This window comes from Rhipicephalus sanguineus, chromosome 6 (genome assembly GCF_013339695.2).
Source record: "Rhipicephalus sanguineus isolate Rsan-2018 chromosome 6, BIME_Rsan_1.4, whole genome shotgun sequence".
In the NCBI taxonomy this organism is placed as follows: Eukaryota; Metazoa; Arthropoda; class Arachnida; order Ixodida; family Ixodidae; genus Rhipicephalus; species Rhipicephalus sanguineus.
In genome coordinates this window covers 138815181-138828441 of record NC_051181.1, presented here as the reverse complement: position 1 = coordinate 138828441, position 13261 = coordinate 138815181, and the positions used below count along the sequence as shown (strand labels likewise).

At 44.2% G+C, this 13261-nt stretch overlaps 2 protein-coding genes across 2 annotated transcripts in view; one reads left to right on the top strand and one right to left on the bottom strand.

Moving 5' to 3' along the window:
- Positions 1–4581: 4581 nt before the first annotated feature.
- On the top strand, positions 4582–5792 carry LOC119396539 (pyridoxal phosphate homeostasis protein). Its single transcript, XM_037663794.2, has one exon. The coding sequence runs from the start codon at positions 4898–4900 to the stop codon at positions 5663–5665; it is 768 nt and encodes a 255-aa protein (XP_037519722.1). The 5' UTR covers positions 4582–4897; the 3' UTR covers positions 5666–5792.
- Positions 5793–7275: 1483 nt separating this feature from the next.
- Positions 7276–13261, bottom strand: part of LOC119396537 (plexin-A4-like) — a 93031-nt gene continuing 87045 nt past the window's right edge. Inside the window, 3 exon segments of the mRNA XM_037663792.2 lie at positions 7276–11633; positions 12692–12766; positions 12888–12963. Coding sequence (XP_037519720.1) covers positions 11532–11633; positions 12692–12766; positions 12888–12963 — 253 coding nt within the window. The 3' untranslated portion in view covers positions 7276–11531.

Here is a 13261-nt window from a genome sequence, read left to right as displayed (position 1 = left end):
TGATGAAAATGGTAAGCCTATAGCTTTTGGAAATCTGGCATTTTTCGATTTTTATCATTTTGTCGCAATCCGACAAAATTTTTTCTTGGTGCATTTCTGATGAAAATGGCAACCTTATAGTCTTTGGAAATGTGGTATTTTTCCATTTTTTAACGTTTCGTCGCAATCCGACCAAATTATTTTGAATGGATTTTTCATGAAAATGTAGCATTTGGAAATCTGGTATTTTTCGACTTTTTTAACGTTTCGTCGCAATCCGAGAAAATTTGTTCTTGGTGCATTTTTGATGGAAATGGTAAGCCTATGGCCTTTGGAAATCTGGTATTTTTCAGTTTCTCAACGTTTCGTCGCAATTCGACAAAGTTTATTTTGTGTGCATTTCTGGTGGACAGGTAAGCCTATGGTCTTTGGAAACTGGTATATTTCCATTTTTTAATGTATCGTCTCAATGCGACAAAATTAATTTTGAGTGCATTTTTTGATGAAAAGCGTAAGCCTATAGACCTTATGCAAAATCTGCTGCCATTTAGCGGCCGCACAGTAAACCACTTTACACCCTTAAGGGGGTTTTGCCGTGTCTATAACTAACACCCTTAACCCTAGGAAAAGGGTGTTTTCCCGTATCAAAACACCCATACCATAGGGTGTTTCCAATGGCCTAAACACCCTTATCACTGAAAAATGTGAAAAAAAATCTACCAGTCAGAGAACATGCAACTACAGATGACATCAGCATAGAAGGTGTACGCACGCGCCACACCGCACACACAACAAAGCGTATCGTAAAATACCACATGGACGGAGCGCTCGTGCTGCACAGCCTCACTCTGACCATCTGGTATATATGCTATCCATAGTGTGCCGGTGGAGATATTTCTGTTCCGTATAAATGAACATTAAATATTACAAGAATAGGCGTAAATTTAGGGTACGCTTGTAGATAGCCCTAAAAGAGACATATCTTTTAATCTAAACTCGCCGAAGAAACAACGACATTTTAATCAGCGAGTCCCAGTTATCATCTGGCACGCTGTGGTATGGGCGATGGGTGTTTCGATAACACATAACACCCTTAACTCCTAAAGGGTGTTTAGTTAGAGCATTACCCCCTAAAGGCTGTTTTGGGGAAGGAAAGCACCCTTACACCCTAATTTTTGCAAATTTTGGTTAGGCAAAAGGGTGTTTTGCTTGCTTGAAACCCCCTTAAGGGTGCAAAGTGGTTTACAGTGCGCCGTGCGCATTTCCGCCATTTGAAGGCTAAGCGCGCTCGGCATGTGCACACACGGAGCGTACGTATCGACGTGTGGCTAGTGTGGCGGCTGAAAGAAACGGCAATGCCGACACATTTTCGTGTGCCGTGTAGCTGAGATTGAAGAAATTGGGATGCTGAAAAAAAGTTTGCAGGAAACTAGCCTCCATATGTTATAAGATTTCCTTGCGGCCGACGAGAAGCGGCGCAGATCGTTCCGTTGCTCCGGCTACTGCTTACGACTAACGCCGCGTTTCCGTTGGCCGTTTTTAATAGATGCGGTATGTGACAGCATCGGCACTCATCAGAGAACACTCTTTCGTGTCATTCCGGAACGAGACAGTTTTCGTGCAGTGTACTTGCAGGCACAAAAACCGGCTTCGTTTAGCTCCAAAGCTGCACCGCGGCTACTCGCGCGTGCTTGCGTAGTTGGTGACACCATTACTTTGTTTATCACATTGCAATAACAGTTACATGTTAGGTAGCTCGTGCGCGTCATCGATTCTCATCGAACGGACCGCACATGTGTCACATTCGACCGTGGGTGCGACAGGTCGCGGGATCGAATCCCGGCCGCGGCGGCCGCATTTTTGATGGAGCCGAAACTGCTTCAGGCCCGTGTGTTACATTTAGGCGCACGTTAAAGAACCCCAGGTAATCGAAATTTCCGGAGCCCTCCACTATGGCGTCTCTCATAATCATATCGTGGTTTTGGGACGTCAAACCCCAACAATCAATAATAATAATAATAATAATAATAATAATAATAATAATAATAATAATAATATATATTATTATTATTATTATTATTATTATTATTATTATTATGAGGCTGCGCTATCGTTGGTTACGCGCTGAGATAGTTTCTCCAGCGTTCAGTCGGCGACGCAAAACTGTCTTGCTGCAACGGGTTGAACTTGTAAGGCGCCAGTAGGTCCCGAGAGCGACGATGAGAGCGCGAATATTCTTGGCAGATCGTGTTATGTACGAGTCAGGCCCGTAGCCAGAAATTTTTTTCGGGGAGGGGGGGGGTGGCACTTGCTGAAAACCTTGACTTTTTGAGAAAGACACCTATTTTTATTATTTATTTTTGGTAAAAACACCTACTTCACCAAAATTTCGGAGGGGGCCCGGGCCCTTAGCCCCCCCCCCCTGGCTACGGGCCTGGTACGACTATACATGTCGGAACGATATTCAATAAAATACCAGCTAATCGGCGCCTACTTCTTGGAGCAACTAACGCTTTTCATGTTCACTTGTCACGTGCGTGAGAAGCGAACCTTTCTTACATTTTAACCGTGCGGTAATTATATGCAAAACATACATGGGTGACTACAGAAGCGAAATATTTCTTGTTTCAAAAATAACATACAGGTCAACGTTTTATTTAGAATAAGATGCACAATGCATTAGGTCGACGTAGGTTGTCCCTTATGAAATACTCTTTGAAATAGGTCTTTTTGTCATCGCTGTGCCTAGCCGCGTCGCGCGCTAATGCCTCCTCCCAACCATCCTACACTGCATATTGCACTGCACACTATTCCGATAGCTAACAACGCTTCATTCGCTACATGGAAAAGACAACATTTATCACCAAGCGCAAAGCTTCATTCTCAACGACGACAGACGTACATGTAACTCGGTGACAAATTTGTACCTTCTTCTCGTTGCGAGGCAGTTATTCACACGTAATAATTGTCAACGTAAAAACTAGGAAATGCCGGTCACGTGTACAGGTTCGAGTGACGTTTTTATGCCCCGACTGCCGACTATAAATACAGGTACAAGCAAGAAGTTAGAGCAGCGACAGCAATACGATTCGGACACAAGCCTCAAACATGGCGCCGAATCGCTAGCTTCGTCAAACCTCCGGCAGATGGCAGCAATCTTGCGCCGCGAGATCGGGCTATAGGTGGCAGCACCGTCGCCGCGCTTGTGTGGATAGGCGGTCGGTGGCGCGTATACAAATGTACGCAGCGGCGCTTCTCCGTAGGTCGATTGTCGGCGAAGAAAGTGCATTGACTGCAGCCTAATGGTGATGTATGCCTCCAATGCCACATGGATTCACGAAACCGGCCAACGTTCCTATTACGTGTGAGAGAAGCGCAATCTGCCAACCAATGGGGTACTGGCCTTTGGTGACATTCGTGTTCTGCGCTGTGATCGATGTTTTTTCTTTCTTTATTTGCATGTGTTTAAATTGTGTTTCGCTCCTACCACAACATAAACAATGTTGCGCGACTGAGCCAATTAAGTATTTAATTATTGCTCTAGCGGCTATAAAAAAAAGAAGAGAAGCTGTATTTCTGCATAATTAGATGAAGTAGAACTTTGTGCACCCTGCTTTTCTGTTTGCACGAATACGCGTATTGCTATAAAAATGCGTGTCTTCAGGTCTTTTTTACCGCTAACCGGCATCTGCAGACGCTAGTTCATGCTTTGCAGTATCACAAGGATTTCCAAATCGCCAACACTTCACAAGATGGTGTCGCTAAAATTCTGCATTCACACCTCGAGATTTAGTACTCTTTTTTCGTTTAGGACGACGCCAAATGCACTATGTGATGTGCGTGAACGACAAAGTGGTACCCACATTGAAATGATTTTGGCGAATGGACGGTACGATGGTTAGACCTAGCGCCATACCGACAAGTACATGCACTCATTTATTAGAGTGCACGCAAGTCTCGTAAGGCGAAACGCCTATGTATACCGTGTATGCATACGTACGCGCGTTTGATACTGCGCTAGCACAACGGAATAAGTTGTAATCTGACGACGTGCATGACGTACGCACACATGCGAACACGGTGTGGCTAGCAGACGACGCAAAGATCCATCCACACCGCGGGGTCTCGTCCGCTCGCCGCTAGGTGCCGCGATTTTTTAACGTTTGTCGCAATCCGATAAAATTTATGCTTGATGCATTTCTGATGAAAATGGTAAGCCTATAGTATTTGGAAATCTGGTATTTTTCGATTTTTCATTGTTTCGTCGCAATTCGTCAAAATTTATTTTGGGTGCATTCTTGAAGAAAATGGTTAAGCCTATAGAAAATACGAAGTCTTTTTTGTCGCTTTTCTTTCCAACTTTCGCAACCGATATGAATCCGTCTTTTACATTTTCCTCTGACAAACATTTGGTAAGTGGGCGAAGCTTTGCAGGATGATCCGGCTGGTACGATCGGGTTTACTGGAACTCAAGCTATGAAAGCAAAGTGCAGAGCTCTTTTTTTCTTAGCATCGCTTGCGACGGCAGCGCTGTAGCCGCCCCTGCTTCACTAGCTCTACTAGCGCCTGAGTGCTACAGTGTCACTACGTGGCACTAACATACCGGCTTTCGCGGGTTTTGAATCACGGAGGATATACGTTTTAGTGAATACGAACATCGTAACGTACGCAACGGAAGAAAAGAATTTATGCGATGGTGCGAACACAGTGCCAGTTGGATGTAGGTGTTGTGTTACACAGCTGCTGGCGGCAACGTTGCTTAATGCAGGAGATGCACTTTTAGCGTGGGCCGGATCAACAACTGCGGTCTCGGAACTGCAGTGCGCTGTCTTATCTCCAGGCTGTTTATTCCGGTAGTAATTGCTTGTGGCGTTCGTGCTGTGCGTTCGGAAAGTGAATGAATTTCTTCTGAATACTTATGCGAAGAATAATGAGTGAAGTGGACATTCCCAAGGCATTGCAGCTCGTGCGCGAGAAGATAACGGCCGCCTCTGCGGGTTTGGCTGGCCCAACACCACGCCTTGTAGCCGTGAGCAAAACGAAGCCCAAGGAGCTTGTGATCACTGCTTACAACGAAGGTCAAAGACATTTCGGTGAGAACTACATACAAGAGCTTGTAGAGAAAGCAAACAGCGCCGAGTTACTGCGCGACTGCCCAGACATCAAGTGGCACTTCATCGGCCGCCTGCAAAGCAATAAAGTACCGAAGTTCCCAAAGATACCAAACTTGTTCATGGTGGAGACATTGGAATCGCAGAAAACGGCTCATGCCCTGAACAACGCTTGGGCTGCGAGCGGACGTTCACCACTCAACGTCATGGTTCAGGTGAACACAAGCGGCGAGGAGCAGAAAAATGGCATCGAACCGAAGGATGCGAGCCGGCTTGTAAAGTTTATCGTAGGAGAGTGTCCTAGTCTAAAGTTCGCCGGCCTGATGACCATTGGCATGGCCGAGTACGACAAGAGCGGCCCAAATCCAGACTTCCTGTGCTTAGCGAAATGTAAGGAAGAACTTTGCAAGGAGCTGGGGTTCAGTGCGTCGGATGTGGAACTCAGCATGGGCATGTCTGGCGACTTCGAGGAGGCGATTCGGATGGGCAGTACAAACGTTCGTGTCGGCAGCACCATCTTCGGGCACAGAAATTACGCCCAGAAAACGCAAAACCTGGAAACTGAACAAAATTAAGACGAATCGCTGCCTCCGGCACCTTCACACGGATGCGATTATTATTACTTTGTAAGTGATTGTCGTCCCTTTTGCAATAATAAATAGTGCGCACCGTGCACGGTATTGCCTTTCTTAATTTTAAGTATACGAGCATCATCCCCAGAAACATGAATTAACAGGGCCATTTCTTTTACTTGTACATTGGTGCTACACGGCCAACAAAATCTTCTTTACCTTGATTCCTTGCAATGCCGCACATGCATGAAAGGTTGTATGCAAAATATGTAGGCTGCTTCATTACAAGATACATTATTCATGACGCGAAAAGGTGCGATTAGAAGGAAACACAATAGAAGGACACAGGACAACGCCTTCTATTCTGTGTGCAGTTTTAATCGCACCTTTTCACATAGTCAATCAAAACAAACTTGCCCAACTTCTTATTGCGCTGGTACATTATTCATACAAGAAATTTTTAAGACTTTAAAACCCCTGCCATTACAGTGCATCTTTCTGGTCAGTCTCTATGAGCTTTATTCCAGTAGCACAGTACTCATTTTTCGGTTTGTGAGCCATTAAGAAAGTGCTACAAAAAAAAATATTTTTTTTACATTGTATACGAAAAATGGTATCCTCCAGCAGGAGTTCTTAGGGTACCCGCCATGGCGGTATAATGGTTAAGGTGCTCGACTGCTGAGCCGAAGATTGCAATTGAATTCCAGCCACGGCGGCTGCATTTTTGATGGAGGTGAAAATGCTTGAGGCCCGTGTACTTAGATTTAGGTACACATCAAAGAACCACAGGTGGTCGAAATTTCCGGAGCCCTCCACTACAGCGTCCCTCATAATCATATTGTGGTTTCACAACACTAAACCCCAACAATTATCATCATCAGGAGTTCTCAGACAGTTTAACTGCTTGTCAACTGGTTTGTTACCACTGCCAGGGAAGGTAAGACTTCATCACGTTGCAGAATAATCCCTAGTGAATGAAGTGTGAGAAAGCAGTGGGAAGAAAAAAAAACCGATATTTTCTTTCCAACAAAATTCATGTATGCGTCCATGCATCTTCGAAGTGCTCCCCGCAAAACTCGTTACCTTTGCACTTGGTCCTTCAGTAACGAAGCAATCCAACACCATTCCCATTCTCCATGAAAGCATTTAGACAAACAAAACATACATATGCCATTCTTTGATAATGTGAAAGTGAATCATGAATGTAACATTTAAATCTTCCTTCAGACATTTCATCGACATGTACTTACCAGTAGTCAACACGCCTAATAATGCAGCACCTGCAAACGCTGGATTCTAAAAATATCCATGGTAACATTTTTCAAATGCAGCAAACTTTAGAAAAGGTATTAAGCTTGTAACCTTCCTATGTGATATAGCTTCACTGAACTCATTATTTTGAGATATAGACTGACTATTTACTGAACCACTGTGTTCTTCACTGCATACAGTGAAGAACATTCTTTCAGTTTGCAAGCTAGTCCACACATGCCGTGCTGGTGAGTAAAGGAAATCACCGTTCAAGTCAAAATGATAGATAAGATGCTGCACAAGAAAAAAGGAAAGGCTCGGTCTTTAATGACTCACAACTGAGAGACAACAGTAAACGCACAGCAGTTTTTCATACACTGTTTTAATGAAAGAAATCACTTGAGCAAGATAGTGAATTCTCTAAACCAATACCATAATAAAAATATGTATGCTATAAATATGTTACAAAGTGAGTTTCTTGTACAAAAGTCTGGTTGCTTTGTTTTCACACCTTATCCTTAGCACACACGTCCTTTCTTCATCTGTATTTTTTTTCTTGTTTTGTTTACAAGTGCGACTGATCACTCACGTCGCGCAATGGGTACACATTCTCGCACACGCATGCATACACGCTCACATAAAATGTGGTAGCAGAGAAAAGGGGGAGCGCAACGTAACTTCTTGTCACATTCTTGACGTCTGAAAGAACAGCATCTCCAGAGGTCCGCGAAAATTACATACACACCACGTAGATTCAAAAAACGACACATTCAGAAATGGGTGCAAGTGGCTATGTACAAAAAGCGGGGCTCGCGCAGAACGCAGCCGCTTCGTGCCCTGTTGGCTCCACGGTAAGTGCCTGCCTAGGTAGTGCAGCAGCTTCAAGACAGTTACGAAGGAAAGGGGTTGCTTCGGAAGATGTACAAACACTGTTGCGACAAAGTTACGGGGTGCGAGACTTGCCGGAGAAAAACAAAAGCACCGGTTGGACAAATGAGGTGTGTAGAAGCTGAAGTAGCAAACAGGCGGGTTGCCCGACCTCCGCGCGAGGAGAGCTTAGGTTGAGAATGCCTTCTGTGACAATCATTTAAACATTATTGGCACATGGCTAAGTTGGGATGTTATTTTGATTGAACAATGGATACTGGTGCCACCTGTGCTGATGGGGAATGAAAACGTTATGACTGAACACAAAAAGGAGTAGGCTGCCAGCATTATTATGCTCAGTGAAGCAATTGAAAGGAAGCAATCTCTTTACACGACTGTCTGGCAGGCTGCCAACATTATGCGTTTTATGGCCGAAGCCCTTTCGAAACAAAGCTTCTTCTGTAGTGGGAGCTCCTTTAAAAACACGTGCTTGTTAAGGTTTGCTTCGCATGCAGGAAATAGAATACTATACAGGGCTTTGGTGCCTAGAGACAAGTTGTCTATCGTGTTCACAAGAGGGCCTTGCCTGCCAACATCATAAACTGGAGGCATGCTTGCCAGACCACAAAAAATAAAATGGACAATCTGTTGTAAAATAGGAATCAATAAAATCCCCTGAACACATTGTCAGACACAAGAACCCATGAGTGACTACTGAACGACTGTTATTGCAACAGTCCTGTTAAACTATAACTGAAAGAAATTCTAAAAACTAAGAAATGCTGGGTACTTCAATACTTTCAGATCCGGAAATCAAGATTACTTCGGGATACTCGCGAGTGGAGTACTATATTTTTAATGTTTTGTTTTCTGTGTGAGTAAATGCCAGTTATGGCAGTGCCATCTGTTAATCAAATGGTAAACGCCGTTGGCGGGGATATTTTTAGAAATACTTCCAGTAGGCGGCTCTCGGACACAGCCAACCTCATCACTACTACACTCGAGACTTAAAATGAATGCGGATGAGAAAGAACCTTTTTTTTTAAAGCCCGTCCCTGGCTTTCTTCCTTTTGCCAATGAGCAGGCAAAAAGGAGCTTTCGCAACAGCACCTTTGCAGTTCTTTATGTTTGTTTGTTAAGCCTAGTGAGCAGAGCACACAGTGAAGTCCAGCTTTCAATCTCCTCAACTCCACTCACACACGCACACACACAACACTCAAAGAAGTTTTTTTTTCTCGCGATACCGCGCAGCACTAGTTGACACAGTTTTTCTGAAAACAGTCCCGTAGCAGTTCTTTGCTAACTTCCAGAAGACGATGCTGTCAATCCTGCGGTGTTCTTCGGCGGAGTGAGCACGCATCCGCACACGCACACAACACACGCTCAGTCACGAGAGTGGCCTTGAAAGGCAAGGTCCGCACATGAGTGAGAGGTTTTGGCTGAGCCTTGCAGGTGCTGATATGTAGGTCTAATAGACGTCATATCCACAGTGCAGTGTTGAGGAGGTGGGGAGGGAGGTTGGGGGCAATCGAAACACATTCAACACGCACAAGTCTTGAAACGACACATTTCTTCCCGACACAGTTTCACGGCGCATCTCCGAGCCACAAGGCTACTCGGATGCAACAATGTTAAGTATTCCTAAATGACAATCTAAAAACCGAAGGCCTAATTCTAAAATGCAAAAAAAAAGAAAGCAAAAGAAGTAGTCATTACCACAAAATGTCTTTCTACAAAGTACTAGACTGAACTAAAAAACTAACACAAAACAAAATTAAAATCACATATGCCTTAATATTAAAGCAGGGCTGACACCAGTCCCTCTGGCAGTATTGTTAATTCACATAAAACAATTTCGTGCATGCAATCACAGCCTGCATTGTCTGGGTAAAATAATCCTTTTCTTTTGTATTTGAAAAAAAAAATAAAGAAAAGACAATCACTCTGAAAGAATTATTTTGGCGTATGACCTCAACAGTCTCTCCTACGGCGTTAGATAGTGGACAATCACGATATATAGCACTCAAACTAGCGCCATCTCCTTCCTAAAAGAAATGCACAATTAACCTAAGTAACAATAAGTCTAAGTGGCACAACGATGACCATTAAAAGCAATAAAAAAAAGACGAAATCTTAACAATGCTGTTCTTACGAGCAGCCTTTCACCTTGTGTACCTCGCAAAATTCGGAGCGCTGTGTAGAGCTGCGCGAAAGCAATATGGGAAAAATGAGTTCCTTTTTCTCCAAAGAGCCCGCTAGGATTGAGAGAGAAACGCAGTTCTGATGACACAGCTCGCTTTGGTCAATAGTGTTATTACTGTGCCAACTCCAGCAGATGGCACTCGGAACGATCAGCAGCTGTTCCACAAAAGGTTACAGACTACTGAATCAGCACTGTGTGAAGTGTCGGAATCTGGCAAAGTACAACTGCAGCTACGAACAGGAAAGCTCTTGATTAAGTCTTCAAATCAATTAAGCTATGAAATAGGCCTTAAACTTGATTTAGAACTTACACAAACACTACGGCATGTCTGATCATTAGAATACTCTGCCCGATGCCAAGTGCTCATAGTTTGTGGTAAACAAAAAAAACAGGCCCTTACATCTTGACGTGAACGCATCGTCAAACACAACATGACGTCACACATTAGACCTTCTTCTCGCTGCTTGCATGGTCTTTAGAAGTGCAAGGATAGCTAACTGCCAAACAGTACAAGGTAATGAGAAGGCAAGCTGTGGTCAATGTTGCCACCTTCATTGTGTGATACATGGTAATGATTTGCTAATCTGTTTGTGAATCATTACACATGCACTTTAACCAATGTGATGTTCATTACAAAGGTGCAAGCTTTTGCAGTCAAGAGTAACAGCTGTATGCTTGTTCCGATCTCTATATTCTGTCTGCCCGTGTTGTAATGTAATGTTGATAAAGTACAAACATTTACGTGAGGAATTCACAGTCGACTGGTGCCATACAAGTCATATAACATGCGACATGATGCTTCGCACTGCAGTTCAGTGTAAATTCCTCCTCCGATCGATGTTACCTGCAGACCTTATGAAAACCAACTGGAATATCAGAGCCAGCGCAGCTGTTATGTCTAAATGCAAAAATGTGCACCTGATAAACGTCACTGCAATAAGATTGCGGGCAGGACACCTCTGGCTCGGACAGCTGCAACCACACGAGATACAACACACACACGAAAAATAACAGTGACCTTCAGAGCGTTCAGATCTGCCTACGTGGCAAGTCACACCATGTCGTCAAAACTGCCGTTTGCTCTCGCTCCTATGTTGGGGCTATCCAATGTCACTGACGACCCCGGTCATGGCACGGCTCGCACACATCATCCGGCACGGGAACCACAACACAAGGAATGAACGATGTCATTGTAGGAGGCGAGCGAGACCACTCTGTGCCTTGTGGCCCTTGCGTCGAGAAGGGTGACCTAAGGGAGGCCTCGGGGGGAACGGCACGGAGAAGTAGACCTTGAAAGAGGGTCGGGGGCGATCGGGGGGGGGGGGGGTCAATGTTGCGTGGCATTCAGTGGAGGGTTGACACACACCATCTCCAGACGCTCGCCGGAGAAGGGGCCGGGAGAAACCAAAAAGCGCCGCCGCAGTGGGAACGCAGGTTGCCTGCCGGGGACCGAGTGGCAAGCACGACGCGCGCGGGCGCCGCGGAGAGAGGAGGTGCTTGTTGAGGTCCTTGCTGGCGTCACACGTCCACCGAGTGCCAGTGCAACCGTCATGCTTCCGACTCCCCGTTCATGATGGCATTCACCTGGGTCAGCTTCCGGGCCAGCTTGTTCTTCTGGGAGAATTCGTCCTCCTCTAATGTCTGCAGCAGCTGTGTGACAAATGAGCAAATTCAACGGATTAGCTACGATGCATACTCTTTCGTGCCTATATATATAACTGCCAGGGTTTTACGTGCTAAATCGATGATATGATTGTGCAGCACACCGTGGTCGGGGACTCCAAATAATTTTTACCCCCCCCCGGGGCTCTTTAACGTACACCTAAACATAAGCACATGGATGTTCCTTGCATTTCGCCCCCATTGAATAGTGGCCGCCATAGCCGGGAATCCAACATGCCCTCAAGCTTAGCAACGCGACACCCTGCTAGTCAAGGTACCACGGTGGGTACTGCTTCCTGCCTGTGGCAAAATTAATGCAATCACGTAATCATAGCCGCCAATGTGCAAAAGAGAGACAACTGCAGACACTTTCTTAGTCTGTGCTGAGCATACACTTCTTGTGAGATACACATCCACTGAACACACGTATGCCTATTATTTTTTAAAACTGCTAGAAGCAGTTTTAAAAACAGCTCAAGAAAATGCTCTATGAAGGTGTCACTCAAACGCCTATTGTGTAACATCTTAGAGATGTTGAACAGTTCTAGACATTCTTGTTTGTTCCAGCTATTCACAGACATCTAGAAAATATTTTAGTTCAGTGGCATACAAATTTTAGCATCGATTATTTACATTTAGATGTGGCAGCCAGCCGCAGCAAATTTGCAGCTGTGGAGACTTTCAGGCAACACATTAATTTTATATTGCAGTGCCTCTTTCAGTGACTATCTGTGTATTCTAAACACCGCCTGGCTTCGAGATCTTGTCCGTATATAGTTGCTCACAGCGGGCACCCTTACAGTGCCCTTTCACATTCACAACACTTCCAAGTCACAAATTGATAAACTAGGTAAACTTTTTCACAAATGGAGTTCACGTTTTCAAAACTTGACGAACATTCATTGAAAAAAGGAAAAAAAAAGCTTTATCGTAAAAAAAGGAAGTTATCATACAACACCACTCAAACTACTTGTTTAGTTACATTTTCGTGCCACTTCTATAAATGAGTGGAGGGCTTAAACATGTTTGCAACGAGAATAACTTACTTGATCTGTGTACTTGTAGGCATACTTGTACAACTCGTGCAGAGCCACATTTGTGTTGAACTCGTGAGCGTGAAGCTGTAAGCAGAGCAAGAAACAAAGTGAGCAATTACACTCCATAGCTGCCTCATTAAAATTTGCCTTGCATAAATGCTGAACAATTAGGCTGGATATACAGAAATGTGATTTTTCAACGTACCCTAGACTCTTCTGCGAGCATGGCATTCATGTCTTGATCACTGATGGCTGGCATCATTTTGATGTCCTGATAATACCTGCAACGTATCAGGAAAAGCCACATTAAGTACAGAGGAAGAGTAAATTTATGATGAAGCAGGTCGTACACTTTCAATGTAAGAAAGCTTTAGCGCCAAGCTAACTTCACACTTTTTCTTCATTGTTCAAGTATAATATCTGGAACAACTGAAACGCTTGCCCTTGAAAAACAATACGACTGCTTTCGGTAAAATTCACTGCATTCAACTAAGAATTTTAAATTCTGAACACCAATGACATGAACACCTTTATTTAAGGTGTCATTTTTTTAATGAATATTGCAAGGAAAGGAAGTTA

Coding starts and splice junctions, on each gene's coding strand:
- LOC119396539 (XM_037663794.2), top strand. CDS start 4,898: ATGCGAAGAATAATGAGTGAAGTGGACATTCCCAAGGCATTGCAGCTC.